The 21,728-nt window shown below is 42.0% G+C and overlaps 1 protein-coding gene and 1 pseudogene across 1 annotated transcript; one reads left to right on the forward strand and one right to left on the reverse strand.

The window, feature by feature from the left end:
* LOC115668203 (disease resistance protein L6-like) overlaps positions 1–21,728 on the forward strand; it is a 55,003-nt pseudogene that overhangs the window by 30,815 nt on the left and 2,460 nt on the right.
* On the reverse strand, positions 5,153–10,552 carry LOC115684414 (transcription factor MYB1-like). Its single transcript, XM_056318766.1, has 3 exons — positions 10,365–10,552; positions 10,144–10,273; positions 5,153–5,732 (listed from the first exon to the last, which is right to left on the reverse strand). Exons 1-3 carry the CDS (start codon positions 10,480–10,482, stop codon positions 5,249–5,251), a joined length of 732 nt encoding a protein of 243 aa, XP_056174741.1. The 5' UTR covers positions 10,483–10,552; the 3' UTR covers positions 5,153–5,248.

Below are 21,728 nucleotides of genomic sequence, written 5' to 3' on the forward strand. Positions count from 1 at the left end.
ATACGGAAGCAACGTATATAAATAAATATATACACCCATACAATAAATCGCATGAGACTAAGGATAGCCAAGCAATAAACAACGATCAACGCAGAAAATATGTACATACTTATATCACTATTTTAAAACTCTTTTTACAGTGCTCCCAACAACTCAAATAAAACACCAACTTCTAGGAATAACTAAACAGCCACTTCTTCGATCTGCTCCGTCTCCACAGGGGTGCACGCTCAACGACCGCTGGATCAAAAAGTGGTGGTGTCCTCGGCATCCTACGGCTGGGGGTCTGAAAATGTTTCGGTTTACACAACCGTGAGACGAATCTCAGCGAGTATGACCCCCCTAAACCTAGGCTAGGCTAACATGCAATCGCCTGACCAACAGCACAAAACAACGTAACCAACCAATTTATAAATAAACTCCGACCTAGGCCCCCTCGACCCGCATCTCTTACCCGGCTGACCCGCGGGTTATTGACAATCATGATTTAAATCAAGTCACATACGCGAGCACTCGGTTCACGCGTACGTCAAACGTATGCTCATACTTAATAATGGTAATAACGCGTGTCAATCACCGAGTCCCGCACACCCGCAAACCGGCCCATGCATTCTTATGTATGCAATGCTATCGTCACACCATACTCATGCCTCGGCTCACTAACCCACACTGGCACCTTGGCACTTGCTCAATTTATCATTTATTACGACCCGTGTAAAACGCATCAGGTCTCTTCATTTAATCACAACACTTCGTGGCCCGCGTTAAAACGCATCAACTGGCCCAGTGTCTCTAGCCCGCGTCAAAACGCATCAGGCGCAACACCGATCTCCTCACGAACCAGAGCCCACGTAAAACGCATCAGGTTGGTCGTCTTCCGGACGTACCGGGCATCGTCCCGCGTAAAACGCATCAGGACGGCACACCCCGCGTAACACGCATCAGGGCAAAATTGTGATCACACATACACACAATCAATTATTATCTGCACCCCGCGTATCACGCATCAGGGCATTTAGGTGATCACATGCTCATGGCGGGCACGCATTCTCGCACAATTCATCACACGCCTCGTTCCTGACATTCACTATGCGTGCCATGAAATGCAAAACAATGCAACATGAGCATCAGCACAATTCAAGCATTCAGTTAATTTCATGCCGCAACAATCGTTCACTGGCCAATTAATACCATGTGGCTCAATTCCACAATGTGCAATTCAATAATCCAATCAAGCCATCATATGGCCAATCACACTCCGCACAAGTCGGCCACGCAGTCACACGACATGGCATTACTCAATTTCCCAACAATTGGGTACAGAAATCAACCAGTCAATCAACCCGGGCATACCCAGCAGTCCAATCACATAATCCCCGATTAATCTGTGCTAGTCCAATAATTATTTCTAATAATCCCACTAAATTCCTTAGACTTAATTTCCAACGATCGATCCTTAATCCAGTTCGAATTACACACTGGTACTACCTAATCCAGTTCAGACTACACCGATAATACCTAAGCCAACATGCCGAACACAATTATTCACCAAATCAACGAATTCAACGGATCCTTGGCACATTCAATATATTTCCACTTTGGTTCAACGAATCCCACATTCATTCGCACATTCATTCCAAGGTAGTTCAATGCGTTAAAGGCCCGCCCTAGGCAAATCCATCTCAATAGTTGTTCTCACCACTTCGGGGTCATTCAATAGGATTTATACACGTCCTAATCATCCCCTAAAAATGCCTAAATTCTTGTCATTAGTCCATTATTCTTAGAATATTCAACTTGGGCACAAATTAGGCATTTTCGGTACTGAATGAACAGTACCAGGAAAAATTAACATTTAGGCACTAAACCACCTTTAAACCATCTCATTAAGGCCTAATCACCTACCCCAAACATCCAACCACCAAATACATATAATTAAGCCTCAAATGAGCTTAATTAACACTTGAATTGTCTAATTTCAAGCCTTGAATCATTGAATTCAATTAGTGCAAAACTTAGACATATATGCACATTTTCGGTACTTTGTGAACAGTACCAGAACAAGGGCTGTTTTGAACACTAATCCACACTTAAATAACCTCATTAAGCCCTAATGACCTATCATAATCATCCTACACCCAAATAAACATCATTAGGTCCTAAATGAGCTTAATTAACCCCTAATTACCCCCTAAGAACACAATTAGACTAATTAAGGGTTTAGGGGTTTATACTCGCCTATTAGTGACTCGGGACGACGGGAACGGGCGGTCGATCACCGACGCGCGGTAAGGATCGATGGCGGCGTTCCGGGTGCAAGCCGGCGGTCACGGCGACGACGGGAACGGCGATTTGCTGCTGTTTTCTTCTGTTCAGAGCTGGAAATGAGACTGTGGTGGCTGTTTAAGGGCGAAAATGGTTGCTGGTGGTGCGGGACGGTGGCTGGTGGCGACCAGCAGCTCCAGATGGTACTGTTCCGGCGTGAACAGTACCAGGACGTGCAGAATTGTGCACGGCAGAACAGAAATGGCGATGAAGAGAGGAAATGGGAGGGAGCTCTCAGCAGATCAGCAGAATGGAAGAGAGAGAGAGAGATTTCTTGTCAAATATGAGTCAAATTTGGTCTTAGTGGAGTCCAAGTGTCAAGATCTAGGCCAATTGGACAATTTTGCCCTTGATCCAAGGGCTATCCTTCCTTCTCATCCAATAATTTAGGGGTAAAATGGTCATTGATCCTTAACCCAAGCTGACCAGACCTGGTTTAGCCCTAACTCACCTTGGTTAGTCCCCTAATTAAATCCAAAATTCGGAATTACCAAAAATGGGTCCAAGGGCATTTTGGTAATTTTTCGGTCCCGGGTCAAAATTCCAATTTTCGCACACACGCGTTCCATATGTGCGTGGCCAACATAATATGGCGTCGGAATCGCGAAATTCACTTTTTAAGTCCTCGAAAACTGACTGCAAAGTTTCAGGAATAAAATAATATTATTTTTTTCCAATTTTTGTCGATATTCCACTTTTTGGCCAAAACCACTCTAAATGTGCGTGGCCACCCCAAAATAACATTGGCCACGAAAAATAACCTCAAACGGCCTCCGAATCCGGCCTCGGTGCCCACAGGGGCAAAACCGTAATTTCTCACCCCCGGACCGAAATTCCAATTTTCACTCGTACTAACCCTAAACGTGTGTGGCCAGCGTAATATGACGTCAGATTCCCAAAAACAGTCTCTTAAGCCTTCGAAAATCGACCTCGAAATCAGGGCTCAATTCCGTGAACAAAACTCGCTAAACTTTCAATTTCAGGGTCTCTCACTAACGGGCGGCTGTTTAGGAGTTACGCGTATCGACCTAGGGCTATCCATATCGTAATGGTCTCGATCATTGAGAGAATGAGAAATTATCATTAGTTCCAGAGGTCACGATCGCTCGGTTCAAGTTCAAGACTGGTTGGCCACGTGTACTTTCGGTCTTGCAGAATCACCTGCGATCCGATGGTACATCATTGGCCTTGGCCAAACCAGATCCGTTACCTTTCCTAAGATCGGTCCATACTGATTCATAATATTCTCTCGTCATTTCTCGAGATCGGTGCCCAATTCACGATCGGGTCCCTGGTCCACGTACCATTTTCCTAGTTAGCCATACCCCATTGGTTAGTATCCCGAGAGTGATCAGCTCTGGGCGAGACTTACTAAAATGAAATGCGAAATATGGTCAATTTATTGATCCCGGAATTACATCGAAATTCAGGCTGTTACATGTAGCGTGGAGCTACAATGTAAGTTCTCAATTTCTTGGCGAGATCACAATTAGATATTTAAGGATGCCAATCTCTTCTTCTTGTTGATGATGTTACTGATGATGCATGAGGTTGTTCTTGTTGTGGGGTTACTTGCAAAAAGCAAAAATGGTGTTGGTAGGGCGATAGATTTGTAACTTGATTGTGCCTCTATTTTCTTGCTTCCAATTTGATTGCAGCTGTGCTGCTGCTGCCCTCGCCCATATCGGGTGAGGTTGCAACGGATCTCGCCAGCAAGTGGCAAGGGCCATGGCCCTCACTTGCTCACTGGTGACACTCACCATCTCTCATTCTATGGTCTGGTTCAGCAGAGGAGGTGGCAACGGTGTCTGGGCCAACTTCGCTCGAGTCCGAAGAGGCATGTCCATCGACCCCTAGTCACTGCCAACGTAATTTCTTTCTCCCCTAATTGTATTTTGCATTTTTTTCTTCAAATTTCTATTTGAAAGACATTTTTGATTTGTTTTGTGTTTATTTCCTTTTAATTACACGTGAGATGCTTGCTCGATGACTGTATTTGAACATAAACTTCTCAATGGAAATCTATAAAGTGCATAGAGAAAGGAAGAAGCTCGCACTACATGGTTGGAAAGCTTCTACAAGACAAGTACTGGAATTAGGAAATTTAAAATTAAGAAAATAAGAACCCAATTCGAAAGATCTTCTTCGAGATCCGATGAGCTTCTTGTGATTTGTGATGTCTTTTGATTCTTGCTCACAATTTATTGTCTGCATTGAATGTGCTGAGAGCTGTTCACAAATTTTTCCTATAATTTATGAGCTGTTCCTTCATAGGTCCCGTTCTTCTCTAGCTACGTTTAATAATTTGGTCAATGGACCCTCCATGACTCAATTTTCAACATCCTTTCCCATTTCGAGTCAGTTGATTGTGACCACGCGTCATCTACTCCACTTAAACTCATTCAATTGGAAGCTCAAGATACGAGTTCATCAGGCATTCCACTAGCGGGCTTGTGCATTGTACAATTATGACCCTCATGATTGATGAGTTTATTAGACATTCCATCGATAGACTTTGCCAATTATATTGTGTTTGCGATGGAGCAATTTACATTTGGGCTCAAATTTTGGGCCCCGTGTCAATGGGCACGGGCCCTAACCTCATATCAATTGCTTTTCTGTGTGGAGAGCTCTTACTGCGGCTCAACATCCCACTTGAATGACCAATCATTCTCATGTTAACACCAACAATTTCCATCATGAACTTCATAGTCCAATTATATGACTTATTAAGATGAATGTGACTACTCCTTTACGGATGTTATATACCGCAAGGAGTCACTTATATAACAAGCTTCTTCTTATAGTCAGATGCACCAATCACAAGTTTAGTAAATGGTTTAGTTATAGCACACTTTTAGATAATTACATAGCACATAAGCGACTCAACTTTGGCCTAGTAGAAATAGCTCGTAAGCCATAGCTAGATAACGGCTTGAGGACTATTGCCAAGAAGTTCCCAAACGTCAGCATCGAAAGAGAGCTCGTTCCAGCCATTTTGTCTCTCTTCCATGGCGAATTCCCGAGGCCAAGAATTTGCATCCGGCTGTCCTTCTGACCTATTTCTTGAGGTGAGGAGTCCTTCGTCGGGGCCGCTGTCGGTGAATAGATTTTCCCGCCATGCGCTCTCCTTGTCCTGACGAGACAACAGTGGAGATGGTTGTCCAGGGTTTTCACCTGGTGGAGTACATGAAGCCACTAGGGTAGCTTTTCCCATGAACCATGCTGAGCTCTTCGAGAAGGTCCAAGGTCGAGGCCTAATGACGTTCACTTTGGTGGCGCATTTGCCGGGCTGGCTGTCCTCCTTCGGCTTGTGATAGACGAAACTTTTAGCCAAACGTGTGTTCCAATAGTTCTTCACGTCGTTCGCGGTTCTTCCCGGAAGTCTGCCTGCAATCAGTGACCATCTGCATGAACTTGGACAGATTATCATCTAGAATATGAGAATTAGGGAAGGACGATTCATTAGATCAACATTGGTTACCATCAAAAGCAAAATGGAACACTTATATTTAGTTAGCATACACATGAATTGGAATAAATAATTCTGCATACCCTCTCGCGTCTTAAATTTTAATATGATCTAATATTTCTACGTGCCCACTTGTGTCTTGCTTGTTTAAGTTATCCGTGCAGGGCTTGGACTTATTTCGATTCCCATATCGCCAATTAACTCAATTGTCAAATCATAGTAACATTAAGGCTCCATTCGTTTGGCGGAAAATATTCTCCTTTTGAAAAATATTTTTCCGGAAGTCTTTTTCCTGGAAAATGTTTTCCCGGAACATAATTTTCCGGTGTTCGGCGACCAATATGAAAAAGTTTCGGAAAATATTTTTCGCCGGCGACCGGCGGCGGCGGCGGCCGGCGGCGGCGGCGGCGGCGGCGGCGGCCGGCGACCTTAGTGAAGAAGAAGAAGAAGCTCCGGAAAATGATTTCCGCTTTTGAAGAAGCGGAAGTCATTTTCCATAGACTTAGGCTATTTTGTGAGGGGGGAAGGAAAATATTTTCCCACGGAAAACGTTTTCCGCCCCCCGAATACCGGAAAACCCGGAAAATATTTTTCGAGAGAATATTTTTCGTCAAACGAACGGAGCCTAATAGAGGGTTAAATGACATCACACATGCTGATATTGGTTAAGAAAAGGACATGCACGTCCCTTAAGCTTGTAATTTCAGTGCTCTTAGCACATTGATAATTGATTGTGTATTTCTAATTTGAGATTGATTCATCTGTCCAAAACTTTGACTACGACATTAATATTTCATTTTATTTGCATGCATTTCTCAGTTGGAAAAAAACATCGAATCACTTTGGTTTTGTGTTTCTTCCTTTTGGTTACCTCAGGAATCCACAACTTCACGGCTGACAATTCTATAAATATATCTTATGCGCATAACTTTGGATATCATTTCAATTGTCTAACATATGCCACCTCTTGCTTTCCATTTTTTTCCCTAATCGAAAAGGCGAGCATGGACAACCAGATTGACTGCTCCCCTGTAAGCACTACCAAGAGAATTCCACGCCTCGCTACGTAATGTTCGAACCTAAGACTGTGAAAGGGCCTTCGTTCCGCCTAACTCATGGCCCATTGGTCTGAGGTAGGCCAGCCATGTCACCATAATTTCTCACTGAAGTGCTAGAAGTCCATACATCATTCCCCAAATTGAGATACAATAACTACTATTGCAAGTAGGTTTGAACTCGTGACCTTGCATCTGGAAATGTCAACGAGTATTACTAGACCATCTCTCACCTCTAAAGCAAGTTACTCATCTATTCTTAAGAGTTCTATTAATAAGTGTTTTGGAGCACTTGTTAATGATACCTTTCTGATTAGATATTCAAATTTTAAATACATTGATTGTATATATTACAAGGGCACTCGGTGAATTGGAAATTGCAAGATTTTCTTATCTAGTTGTTTATCAAGCATCATTGGAATATTTTTTTGACAAAACCCTTATATTAATTGAGATTAGTCAAATTTTGTGTTAAAATTGTCCGTAACGTTTCACTAAATACCCTTTAGGTAAGTTTGACTTTTTCCCCATCAAAATGTTCAACCTAAAGGGCCATAACATTAATTGGACACGACACTCGCTTCTAGATCAATCGGATCTGGCTGTCCAACCGTCTCTATTAGACAAGAAAGTTCTACAAGGAAAATTCAAAGACGCGAAAGTCTGAACTGTTTTGGCAAAATTGATGGCACATTTTCATTTTTGACAATTATACCCTCTATTAAAAGTCTATACGTTTGCTACACACACAAAAAAAAAATATGTGGCAGAAAATTCACTGATGGCAACACACAAGACCTTGAAACTAAATGACTCAGATTGCAGTACAATGTACAATAAATCGAGAGACTGTACATATGGCATTCCTCGGTCAAGTAATAGGCAATATTATCAATCTCATTCTCGGTTAGAGTTTTCTCTTCACGCTGTCTTATTAGTAATTAATAATTAACACTTAACTACTTATAACCTCTACTTTGACGGAGAATATGATATTTCTAATTTTCATCGATGATCATCAAAATTATTGAGTAGTTAATGCTAAAATGATGATGAATCAGCCATCATATATTCGGTTATCACATGACATCGGCATGACGTCTATTTAAATTTTACATCGATTTCATGTGGTTATCACATCTACACTTTGTCGATGAACTATAGTCAGATTTCGGTGAAATTTTATTGATTATGAAAAAAGCAATCGGCACATAAAAATCATCATGGCAAATTGCTCAATTCCGAACTCTATAAAGTGTTTTGAGGGGGAAAAAAACTCTATAAAGCGTAGCTCTCGCCAAAAAGTTCACCGTACAAAAGCAAGTCTTTCTTCATTGTCATCATAAATTTACGTGACCCCACGTAACGGCAAGAAGCATTTTTCGGGGGCCACTAAATATTTGTACATTTATTTTCACGAAGTTTCTTTCATTTTCCATATCAAGATGAGGCTGTCTGCCCTTTGCCGACGCCACTTGCTCTATTTGGTAGGTTTAATGCCAGCAAGATTTTTTTCCTTTTTTAAGTTTCTTTGCCTCAACATTTCAGCTAGGTTTTTGGTGCAAGTTCATTTCTGGAAAAGAAGTTCTTAAACAAGTTTATAACAAAAAAAGGATGGATTCGTACTACTCGCTCAACTAGACACATAATGCTAGACTTCATGTGGAGTTTGCCCAGTCAAAACGAGACACGTATACACTGACCAAGTATTTACTTATTCATCCGACAAATATTCTAATCTTGCTTTACCATTTTGGGAGTTGAAACATCTTCATCTAAAGATAATTGACATTTTCGTGGTTTATAATTACTTCCGTATTTCCTCAACCACTCATGTTTTGTGACGTGACAAACTTTAATACAATTAAAGTGTTTTGGACAACATCTAGTCTTCGCAAGTTTTAAGCGACTAGTGCCTAGTTGCTTCCAAAACCATAAATGTTCCGGTGACTAATGATAGCCAAATGACAAGCTAGTCGACTTCATGTAAAAGAGCATTTTCTACCGACAAGCTCATTGAATTCATTCCTAAACAATGTTGAATATAGTGAGCACTATGTTTTCTTGATATTGAATGTTACTGAAGGGCATTGATTTCCATTTTTTTTTTAAAAAAGGTAAAGACGTGTAGGTTGACATTCTTACTATTCCAAAACTCAGTTCTTATATTTTAGCAAGTGGCCCAACCTAAGATTATTCCTACAAGTTTTATTACGTGTTTGAAAGGTGTGCCTATTTCCACACGACATATGGCTAAAATGCTCTCCGACATAACGAGTTGACGAAAATAACCTCAAGGGAGCTAACGAATCAAAATCACAAATGAAAAGGGTGAAAGTTGCAATTTTATTGAGAATGAAAAATTCACACATTGTCATAAAAATTCAAGACTGTCCGCATTAATCCAAACAATCATATTTTATTCCACCACCTTGTGTCATTTTCCGTTTGTGTTTATACAAATTTTCATTTCTTATCAATGTGCTTAAACTGATTTCTATAAAGGTTTTTCTATAATGATTTTGAACTTTGTTTGTAATCTTTGTTAACTAGCATATATAACATATAAATTACAATTATAAAGAGTTCACAACTCTAACCAAAGACTTCCCCTAAAAACATTTGAACTAAATAATTGTATATTACAAGGAATTATTAGAGATTTAACTTTAGAGAGACATTGTAAAAAAAATATACCTTATTAATATTCTTTTAAATTAGAATTCCAATCACTAAATCTATTAGAATACTAGAATCTGAGATGATTCCCGTAAAAACAACGAACATGTAGACTACTCTGATTTGAACACAAAAGAAGAAGAAATAACAATATATGAAAATTTGACAAAAATCATTAACTTATTTATCTATATTAAAAGTATATTTTTCCTCTTTCATCAATGCCTAGCGATAGCTATTTTGGACTATTTAAATTTTAGGGCGTTTCTATATCAATTTGAAAAGTGGAAATAGCATGAGCCATATATAGATAGATATATTTATGTATGTATGTATGGATGTATGTATGTATATGCTCGATTTTAAATGGATATTTAAGCAGACGGGCTTCATATTCATGCACTCAAACAAGTCCTTCACGTCTCTTTTATACACGATATTTTCTTAACCCAGTCTTTTCTATCTTTTGTGATGATCCCGCCGGCGAAACTCACATTAGAAGACCCGAAGGAAATGGTCGAAGAGATGGATGATTTATTAGTGTTGACATGTTGACATCATGATGTATATGATATGCGACGAGTAACACGAACTTGGGAGAGCTTTACTCACCGATTACCAAGAAGCTTTTGAAGCCTGATGATCATGTCAACCTCGTCCTCTTGGAATGCCCCTCTCTTGATGTTGGGCTTCAGATAGTTCAACCACCTCAACCTGCAACTTTTCCTGCATCTGTTCAACCCTGCAAACTCAAACCCATTGATACATACTCTTATTGTAACAGCGAAGTAGCTCTCTCTCTCTCTCTCTCTCTGGGGTGATCAATTGTATACCTGCTCTGTGAGGGACTAGGTGCCAATTTCCTTCACCATATTTTTCCACGCACTTCTTCAGCAACACGTCCTCTTCCTCAGTCCATGCACCTTTTCTCACTCCTATTGCTCCCTTCATTGTCTCCTCTCTCTCTCTCTCTCTCTCTCGCGCTCGCGGACACACTTTTTTTGGTGCAGAAACAATTCAGGACCAAAGTATGAGCACGTGTTGAACGAAGGTTCACTTGAAAAAGCCATATATATATAAGCAGGAGATCAAAGTTCAGTAATGCCACCCACCTGCGCATGGCCGAGTTGGTGGGCGCTTTCCTTCCCTCCTTAGAGGTTCTGGATTTGAATCCCCGCTCGATTCCGTAATTTAAGTGGGGGGCCCTGGTGGTGGGTTGCTGGGTTAGTCTCCCCCGAGATATAGGCGCCCCGATTACCTGTGCGAGCTCGTCTCCGGGAAATGGTGACGGATTCTCAATTATAAAAAAAAAAGTTCAGTAATGCCCATCTGTCCAGATACATGTATAAAGTGTTGCGGGTGTCCGACCGAAGTGAGTGAGAGTGTGTGTCGTGGATGTCTAACATCCTCACACGACCATCTCCGAATTCCTGTGGCTCCAACGATGGCGAGAGTTTTCTGTCTCCATTCCAGTCAACTAACAGTCTAATTGGATCCTAGCCGTTGGAAGTGTGGTTCTCTGTAGGAGCTTTGACGGTGCTTTTGTCACCATGTGGAGTGGTTGTTCTTGCTCTTGATTAAACTAATCAATCCATTTTTTTTATAAGATTTGTCTACGATGCTAGAGAGACTTAAAAAGCTGAAGCTATGCCATCACTATGTTGTATGTCTCTGAGTTTCAATAGCAGCCGGGTTCACGGAGTGAAGATGCCTGAACAAACCATTTAACATCCTTCGAATAGACCTAGGTCATGCAAGGAGTCAGAAAAGTGGTTGATTTCTGGGTTGTTAGGCTTCTACTTTTAAGGGTTGCACTGTGAGTAGGAGGGGACCGTAGCAAGACATGGTGGTTTGGGTGACAAGTAAGGCCAGGTGCACAGGGACGGCAGGAGAAGTAGAAAAGACAAAATGATCGAATAACTTGGGTGAGTGACTAGTGACATAGGTCAGAGAGAATTAAGTTTAGTGGCGACCGACACTTTTGCATCAGAGGTGGCATGTCGAGAGAAGATGTTATGCAGACCTAGTTTGTATCCGAGTGATATCCGAACTTATCCTTTACCAGACAATAAACAGCTGGGGGGACTATGTCCCAACCTTGCGCCGATCTATAATTTCCATCCCAACCTCAAAATTAAATCCCAAAAAAACCCAACCTCTCCTCTCATTCTCTCTCTTTGATTCTCCCATCTCTCTTTGCTAAGCTCTATTGATGCACCCACAGTAGCTGCAAACTGCCACGCTCGGCTGCCCTAGCAAGCCATTGCAATACCGCCGACAGAATTACCAAAACGGTCCTAAACCTTTTGCGTTTGTGCCAATTCAATCCATCCAATCAAATTTGATCAGAAATCGCTGACATGGATGCCGGCTATCCTACGTAGCGCGGTTAGGCTGACGTGGACATTTTTAAATAAAATTTTAATAATTTGTCAAATCATTTATTTATTCTTTTCTTTTTCCTTTTTTTTTTCTTTTCTTTCCCTTTATTTTTTTGCTTCCATTCTTCCTCTAGCTGGTTGCTATACCTCGGCAATGGCCGGCAAGGTTGACCTCGCTAGCCACTGGGGAGGGTGAGCCTCACCCGCCCCTGGCAAGGTTTGCCCTCGCCAAATCCGACGAGGTTGAGCCTTGCCGTTGTTGGAAAGGTCAAGCCTCGCCCTCGCTGGCCATCGCCCCTTGCCTCTTGTCGCGACCTAAAATTTCTCTCAGGCTAATGGATTGTTAAGACTAAGCCTAACTCGGGCCCTCTCAAGCCCTACCAATTCGCAACTTAGGGTTTAAGTTTTTAACATGCAAAAGTTTTTATGCTTGGAGTCGCCACTAATCAATTTATGGTAGGTTGATTAGAAACCTAAATAAAACATAGGGAGATATGTTTTATTCCTACGAACAGAGATTCTAAGCCCGGGGACTTGATTACGCTAGATCGGTCTAACGCCCTTTCGGTACCTTTTCTTTTCAAAAATGTTTTGGCAGGCAGTTTGGATCCATTTCAACTTAGTTACTAACATGTGAGGTGTTCATGCGGATGCGCAAACCACCAATTTAACACCCAGAAAGCATTAAATAAATTGCAAGTTTGGAAGAATTACTTACCTGGAAGCAACGTAAGCATCTGCATTGTTAGCTAGAAAATCACATTGACACCCTAATATGATTTCTAATTAACAAGCAATTCACTCAATTTCTTTTTTTTTGGATTTTCACTTATTTAAATGAAATCTAGCCTGTATGTAATGACGTGCGAAAATGACATGTGATTAATGCAACCTAACATGCAAACTATATGTCATGCGACGACGTGACCTATTTCTAATGACAGGACGAATGATTATTTTTGGTATTTTCTCAATTTAAATTCGGAATAATAAAAATGCCTAAATTAAAATGCAAACTATGATGACTTAATCTACCCTAGCATGATTTCTTTTTAGGATTTTTGTTAAAATTCGAAATAATGAATAACCTGAATAATCTATTAAGATTAGAATATTACTTAATTTAAACTAGGAAATAGATCATCTCAAGTCCTAATTTAAATTAAATAACTACTCTATCTTCTAGATACATTTAGGATTCCTAGACATGCAAAAACTCTAATTCAAATCTAATTAATATTTTTTTGAATTTTCTGTTTATTTGAAAAAGGAAAGCAATTAAATAAACATGGATAGCAACCACATTCAAAACGTCCACAGGATCCGCCATATTTGTTTCAAACTCGGATTAGGCACAAAAATCAAACTATCGGTCATATCTATAGGGTTATAGATATCGACGAAAAGCCGATTATTCAAATTTGGACAGCGGATAAAAATCATTATCGTACCCAAGTGGTTATGGATAGGATAATAATTTTCCGTGCCACCGAGTATCGTATCTCATGGTTGAGATCGGATAGTCGTCCCGACATGTTGTCAAGTTAGGAAAGTTTCCTAACTTTGGGTGATTTTTAAATATTTGCGGATATCACATACGCACCCAAAGATTAACAAAAATCCACAACAGATAACAATATCACCCAAATCATGTAATGAAATATTCGAAACGATACCAGATAAGATCGTTACCTAATTTGCGGATAGTTTCCAAATTCGAACTTAACGGAATCGGGATTGGACTCGGACGACGGGCAACGCGGCGTCGGCGCGGCAGCTCACGGTGGCATCCGGCGACGGGCGCGGTGGAGCGCGCGGTGGTGGCGGGACCAACGGCAGCTTAGGGGCAGCAAGATGGCTCTTTGAGGAGTGCCCACGACGAAGTTCAATAAACCAGGGTCAAAAAAAAAGTTGGGCGTAGCAAGATGGTCTTCAATATTCCTGGATTAAAAAATATGGTCAAAGAGTCAAGTAATGAAGCTTTGACCCACGTTGAACTGGACAAGCCTGGGATTTGTCGGGTATTGCTGGATTCGGATGAAAATCACCCAGAAATCTTGATCTCGCCAACCAACGATTGCTGGGGGTGGCTCACTAGTATCAGATCTCGCGGTGAGCGTTGGACTCGTATGAACCGTCACGGATTAATCTGCAAAGCAGAAACAGTGAGGACTTCACGGGGGGGTTTCGTGGCTGGTCTTTTATGCGGTAGCTGCTCGGCAGAGACTTCTCGGATCAGATGCAGCAGCTTCGTAGGAGGGTGCAGCAAGGTGAGGTGTCAAGAGCACAGAAGCAAAGCTTCACTTGAATCCAGACTTCGCATGCATGAAGTTATGAGGTGCTGATGAAGAACTGGCGTGAATTTCTTCTCTCTAGTGCTATATCTTTGTAAAAAAACTGCGACCCCCACTCTCCTCTCTCTTCTCTTCTTGGACGTGCTGCACCTCCTCTCTCTTCTTCTTCTTCTTTTTTTTCTTCTCTCACTTTTTCTCTCTGAAAATTCTGATCTGAAAAACTGTGTCCGAAATTGTGTGTCCTCCCTAAAATCCTGACCTAATGATGTATATATAACACTAATCTAGGTCAATTAGATGGGCTCTCTAGTCCTAATGGGCTTAGGCTTGGGCTTAGATTTTAATTTAATTTAAATGGGCTGAATTAATTAAGGATAATGGGTTGAATTAAGCTCAAATTAAAACAACCGAGCCCGTTTGACTTGTAATTCCCGGCCCTTGCATTCCAAGCGAGCCGAGTCCCATTCGATGAAATTTAAGCTCGTTCGTTACCGCCGGTCCGATGCAAAATGCAATTAATCTAAAATGAATTTAAACTATATGTTATGCAACCTAAATATTTTTGTTTAGGGGTTAAAAATTTAATCCCTAATTTTCTATACAAATTACGACTAAATGGTCGCTAAAATTTAGGTGTCAACACCTCTGCCTGGTCGCTGAGGTCCAATGATCAACTAGAGGAAGAAAGGAAGAAAAAAGAAAGAGAAAGAAAAAAAGGAAAAAATAAAGAATAAATAAAGAATTTGAAAAGTAATTAAAATATTATTTAAAAATATCCATGTCAGCACTGGCCGCACCACATAGGATGGCCAACGTCCATGTCAGTGATTTCTGGCCAAAATTGACTGGATGATTGAATTGGCACAATTGCAATAGTTTTAGAACTTTTTTGGTAATTTGCTTTAGTGTTGCCACTCCCAAATTTGCATGGCTGTTGTCATTCCTTTCTTCCCTTGGCTCAAGACAAACATGCCCTCTTTCTCCCTTACCCTTCATTCTCTCTCTTTCGAGTCACAATCACTGTTCGTGTCGTAGTAGCCATCGATTGTCCTCATCAATAGTGGCAACGAGCTCGAGATGAGACTAAAGGCTCATGTATGCTTGACACAAGCCTAGATCTCATGTCTAAGGCTCCCTAGATGATGAATCAAAGTTGACCTTGTTATGGCTATAGATATAACCTAGAGGGGGTGGATATGTTATATAATGAAACTTGATATATTTTCGTGGAATAAAGAGAATCAAATTGATATATGCCAAAACAGTTTGATACATGCGAGAATGAACTAGTTATGTCAAGTGCGTTGCTTCTATCAGATAAATATAGAAATAAATAGAGAGATAGAAGGTTGTGCACGTAGATCTTTATAGTGCTTCGATTTAGATTAAGCCTACGTTCACTCTCCTAAACTTGTTGACACCTAAATTTTGGCAACCCTATTTTTTGCATAAAAAAATTAAGGATCGACCTTGACCTCCAAATAAAAATATTGTTAAATTACACCAACATATTAGGAGCATTGTCATTTAGTAGTAATAAGCCAACATAAATTGCATCATAATTGGATTAAGTTAAGCAAGGATGCTCTTAGCTTAATTAGAGTATCTGGACTAAGCCCAAGAGAACACAAAATTTGGGCAAGCCCATAATAGCCAAAATTTCACATAGGGATGCACTTGAGGGAAGTCAAATTAGAAAGGATCTTGTTTTTTAATTGAAGAACAATAAAGAATATTGAGCTCAAAATTTTGGTTATTGAATAGGGAATGAAAGATATATTTTATTTTCCTATCTTGAATATGAGGTGGCTAACAAGGATTGCCTAGAGAGGGGGTTGAACATGTGATTTTAACAATTCTTGATAAATTTAAAGTGGAATTCAAAAGATTAAGTACAAAGTTTGAACTTGAAGTACAACGTTCGGATTTTAAACAATCTTTGGAAACAATTGAACAAGTGTGCAATAGAATGTAATAAATAGAAAGAGCTTTAAGGGATGAGAAAATCTGCACACAAGACGTATAGTGGTTCGACTTAGATAAAGCCTACGTCCACTTTCCCACGCTAATAGCCTACTAGTTGGATTCCACTAGATGATCAATGAGAGATCATAGTCAAGTTGTGCCGCTTATACCCAAGCGCTTCTACCCAAAGATGGTGCTACTTATACCCAAGCCGATAGATCACACTATCTCACACCTAAGTGTTGACACCTAAATTTTGCTCAATCATTTAGGGTTTTATCGCATAAAAAAATTAGGATTTAATTTTTAACCACTAAACAAAAAAATATTTTCATTAAATTGCATACCATATAGACATTAGGCACATTTGCATTAATAGGGCCTATTAGGACACAAAAAAAAAAAAAGGATTTCCGGGCCGGGTTCGTCGGCCCATTCTTTTTTCCCCCTTTTTTTTTTCTTTTATTGCGTGCGGCTCATGTTTCCCTTTTCTATTTTCACGCGGGCCGGCCCATTTTCCACGGCTCGGCCCGCGCACTGTTCAACCTTCCCCCTCCCCAGTCAACCTTCATAACGTACGGGGGAGGAGTAGAACGGAACAGAAGCCGAAACAGAGGAGCAGGGGGCAGCGTGATCCCTGGGTCGGCAGATCGGCCAGCCACGGCAGGTTGGCAGTGGCAAGGGCCATGCGCGCCTGCCTGTCGACCGACCTTAAATCGGAGGGGGGGCAGAACAGAGCGAGAGAGAGAAATCGAGGAGAACCGAGGGAGATCCGAGTGAGAGAGAGAGACCCACGAGAGAGGGTGAGTCTGAGAGCTTCAGGGAGCGAGATCTGAGAGCGAACGCCCTCCTCAGTGATCGCCACACCTCAACCGTGGCCGGCCAAGCTCCGGCGCGCGCCCCATCTCACGCGGTAGGTCACAGACCCGAGCTTCTGTCGGGTTTTGCTTCGTACAATTCGGGGCCGATCTCTCGAGGATTTCGGCTCGGTGGTGTGCGAGGCGACCGGACGTAGTCCGATCTATCTCACTCGCCCTCGTTCGCCGCCGCCGAGCCGGATAGGGAGCACCGCAACGGCACCCCTTCCCCTATTTTTGCTTCTATTCTCGGGTTCATTGGCCGGAGCTCGCGGCCGTCCGGCTCGCGCGAGTTTCAGCCTGTGACACCCCGAGCTTGATCCTGTTTGTCTATGCATTTTTTGTGTGTGAATTTCGAATGCTTTTGAGCCTCGATCGAGCCTAAAATCTGTCGTTTTCGTTGCACGCTCCAACTGTTCGATGTTATGTCCGAACCAAGTTTCTTGAATTAGTCTCTATTCTGTTGAGTTTTCTGTGCTGGAACGCCTGGTGGTCTCGGCTGGCCGCCGGTTGCCACTAGCGTGATCGCGGGAGGAGGCGGCCAGCCAGTCCCTCGTCGGGACTTGGCTGATTCGCGGCTGTCCAGCCCTTCGTCGGGGCTTGGACGACCTCGGTCGGTTGCTAGTCACCATGGCGGTGACCCGGGTGGAAAACACTTGCCGCCCCTCGTTGGGGCGGCGATGTGGACCTAGGCGGAGAGTCGGCCGTGGAGGCCGGAGCTAGTAGGAGCGGCGGCTCACCGTCGAGTGGCGGCTGCGAACCGGGTTGGGCGACTCAGGGTGGTGGCCGGGAGTTGGGTCGGAGGCCGCAAGTCGGGTCAGGCAATCGGACGAACCGAGTAGGGTTTTCGACGATTCGGGTCCGCGGCCGCAAATCGGGTCGGGCGGACGGGTTGAAATCGAGTAGGGTTTTGTTAGTGTTTGGGCCGATTTTATGTTTATTTGGTGTTATTTGTTCCGGGCTTTTTAGTTTAAGAGTTAGAATGTGGCTTTTAGATTTTGGGCCATTTCGCGGGTGGACCGGATTGGTCAATTTGGGCTAGTTTTTTTTATTTCTTGTTGGGCTGGGCTTTTGTTCTTTTTTTTAAAAAAAAAAGTTTCTTCGGGCTGGGCCCTTTTTCTTTTTTAAATTTGCCAGATCGGGCTCAATAAATGAACCCGGTCCGGTCGTGGACCCAAGCCGGCGTGCTGGGGTCAGTCCCGATCCAGGTCGGATGTGGAGATCTGACCCGGGTCCTTTTATATTACTTTAATATTATTTTATTATTAAAAAAATTTTAAAAAGAAAAATTTTAAATATATATTTTATCCAGGTCGGATGTGGGGATCTGACTCGGTCTGTTTTATATTATTATATTATTTTAATATTAAAAAATATTTTTTCAAAAAAAAATTAAAAAAAATTAATTAAAAGTTAAAAAATTTCGAAAAATCAGAAAATTTATTTGGACTTTGGAATTGGTTTTTCTTGCCCTATTATGTGATTAGAGTCATGTTTCATTGCACGTTGTTTGGTTTGTGCACTTTAAATTGCGTGTTTAATTTAACCTCGAACGTGATTGACCATGCATGTTAGGTTCAGGTATTGACAGTTGCTTCCCTTAGCTTGGTTAGGAATCGAATTTTGAGACTCCCAATTAGTGTGAATATGTTAGGCGGTGATTGAACAAGGTTAGGTACCGAAATGGCACTAATTGGTCAATTAGTGTAATCAAGTCCCCGTACCCATTGAATATTTGATTCGTAGAAGTGAAGCATTTCTCCCGTGCTTTACTTGGGTGTCTAATCGACCCACCAAAAACTGATTAGTGGCGACTCCCGAATGAAATTGATTTGCATGTTAATAATTTAAATCTAAGTCGCGAATTGGTATAGGCTTGGGAGAGTTCGAGCTAGGTTTAACTTAGTAATCAATTAGCCAAACCCCTTAGGCGGCGGGGCCGGTTCGGGGAGGTTGCGACAGCTTGGCGACTCCGCTGGGGACTTTTTAGAGGACTTAGGCCGTTTATCTTGTTCAAATACATCCCTAACGTGAACGTTCTTGCCATTGACCCCTTATTTTGCAGGTTTGGGATTTGGGGAATGAATGTTTATTTTTTTGGATGCTTGAAGCATTGTTTGCTTATAAACTATTGTGCATGCTTTAAATGTTTTAGCACTACACTATTGCACACACAACCATGCTGCCGGACCTGGGCTACACTAGAAATGTTTAGGATGGTATTGAGTTGGATACAACTTCGACCACGAGGCCGTGTAGTAGAGGTTGCCCAACTCAATCCCGAAAGCTTCTTTCTTGGTGTCAAGAATGCTTACCTTTGCCCACGAGGCCACGTCGCATTGGGGTATCATTCTTGACCGAGGAGAAGTTACGAGGACTTGGTTTAGTGCGCGAGGCCGCGACTAGTCATCCCACCCTCGTAACTCCAATTTGTTAAGCCATCTAGAGTAGAAGTCGAGCCGCACGTTTTATGCGCATGTCTATGTGGTTGACATGATTGTTTGGTAAAGTAAGTTTCATACCCTTTACTTTTGCAATTTACTTACCTTTATGCTTTGGCTGGTCCATGACAGTTAGGTTGGTCGAGTCTTGGTCTATATGCAATGGGAAGATCCGACATTCGATTCATTCCTACTCCGAAGGCCGAACTCAAGCATTGGTGGGATCAATTGGATCGTGAGGGCCGAGCCTATGTGGAGAACAAACTTGGTCGCCTTTTGCCTCTTCTCGACATTGACATCCAAAGTGGAGTCATGCAAGCAATAGCTCATTTCTGGTGTCCCCAAACGTCCACGTTCGTATTCCATAAGCATGAGTTGACTCCGACTTTGGAAGAATATAGCGTTGCCATAGGAAAACCTTTGAATTTGGAGTTAATCGATCCACCCCTTGGGTTAGAGCCGGAATCGATTTTATCTGACTTTCTTAGGATGAATAAGAACCAAATAGGAAGAGTGCTAAAAGATAATTATCACACATGCCCACTCTCCTTCTTAGGTTAGTGTTTTATGGATGCCACACCCCTTTTGAAAGGAAAGATCTTTCTTCTAGCTTTCTTTGGATTCATAATATTTCCCTTTCGTAAGAATGCTATCGATCCTTCTGTCGCGTGGGTGGTCAGACAAATATGTGGTGGAATTAGCTTTGTCAACACTTGGCCGAAACATTTTTGTCGCTCACCCGATTTAAAGAAAATGAAGAAAAGGTTTTTCGTGCTCCCGTCGAACTTTTACAAATCTAGTTTTTTCCCATATAAGTAGGTTCGGTATTCACATGAACGTTAGTGACATTAGTGAGACTAATCATCCTATTCAGGCATTTAAGAATCATCAAGATCGAACCCCGAACCTTTCTTTCTCAAAATGGGTGAATTTGTTGAAGAATCCAAAAACTAAGGTTTTCCTATGGCAAGCTAAATAATTCCAACTTCGCGAGTCATGTCTCTCTCATAGCGATAATGAACCGATCCCGTTGTTGGGAATTACTGGCATCACCTCCTACTACCCACTCCGAGTGGCCCGCCAATATCGGGTTGTCCAAGATCTACTGCCCCCTCTTAAGCTGGATTAGTTTCACGTCCGATTTGTTAGAAAGGAAGAAGATTACAAAGGAGAGCTTTGTCGTGTTGAACGAGCCTGGCTCGCCTGCCGTGCTTGAAAGCTAAATTGGCCCGAAGACGAGCTTGAAGGGAAGGAAAAGGCATACTATGCCACGACCCAATACATCCGTCGGCATAAGATCCCGACCGAGTTCCTCCCAAAGATCCCAGATGTGACAGAGAAGCCAACTCGCCAAGCGGAAATCAACTATCTTAAGAGGAGGGCGGAGAAAGTTGAAGGAAGTCTAAAGCGTGTTGCTAAGGAGAATAGGCAATTACGTCAAGTGTTGGCTTCCCATTCGCATATAGAACAGAAGGAGTTAAATGGGTTGAGTTTGTTGTTTTAGATCTAGTCATTCCTTTTCTAAGTTCATTTGTCTTAGGATTTTATTTTCCTTTCTTTTCTTTTCTTAGTTTTATTAGCTTGATGTTTAGGATCTTTGAGTTTTCAATTTCTAGTTCGCTTTTCGAGTTTAGGAGTGTTATTCAGTTAAAAACTATTTAATGAATCAATGAAAGCGGATAGACCATTGTCATGGACCGGTCTTCTATATGAATCATGCACTTATGTATGCTCGCTTATTTATGATTCAGGTGATCACAAATTGTCTGTATTTAAGCTCGTTCAACACGCAAAGAGAGGAATCGAGAAACCAAGAGGTCGGAGAGTGACTCCTTCCGACAATCACTGTATCCACATCGAATCTAATGGCCCGCCAACACTCCTTTCGTCCACTAAGTCAAAGCTGTGGCTTCGAGGCAATCGCCGATTTGAACACGATCAAGGGCCGCACAAATGAATATTGAGGAGCAAGATGCCCGTTTCGCCGCTCTCGACGACAAGATCAATGATCTTGCGGCTCAGCTCACTCAATTCGCCAATGATATGAGGGCCGCGTTGGCAACACCAAACGCTGGTCGAGTCGCACCTCAAGCTGTTCCCGAGCCCGTAGAAGGGCCTGCGAGAAGGAATATTACTGAGGAGGCATTGGGTTCTACACCCGTAGTGGTCAAACTAGACCCCATCTCAGAAACCGTCACCGCTCGTTTGGAGGAAGAACGCAACAAAATGTTCGCGAAGATAGAAGAGAAACTCTGTGCG

Source organism: Syzygium oleosum, unplaced genomic scaffold, assembly GCF_021117445.2.
Source record: "Syzygium oleosum isolate NSW1041296 unplaced genomic scaffold, Sole_v2.1 Sole_v2.16, whole genome shotgun sequence".
NCBI lineage: Eukaryota > Viridiplantae > Streptophyta > Magnoliopsida > Myrtales > Myrtaceae > Syzygium > Syzygium oleosum.

Bases quoted from the DNA above. Each gene is read 5' to 3' on its own strand.
- LOC115684414 (XM_056318766.1), bottom strand. From the start codon at position 10,482: ATGAAGGGAGCAATAGGAGTGAGAAAAGGTGCATGGACTGAGGAAGAG. The intron at 10,274-10,364 runs GTATACAATTGA...TTGAGTTTGCAG, and splicing joins CCTAGTCCCTCACAGAGCAG to GGTTGAACAGATGCAGGAAA. The intron at 5,733-10,143 runs GTGAGTAAAGCT...AAGTTCATGCAG, and splicing joins CAAAAGCTTCTTGGTAATCG to ATGGTCACTGATTGCAGGCA.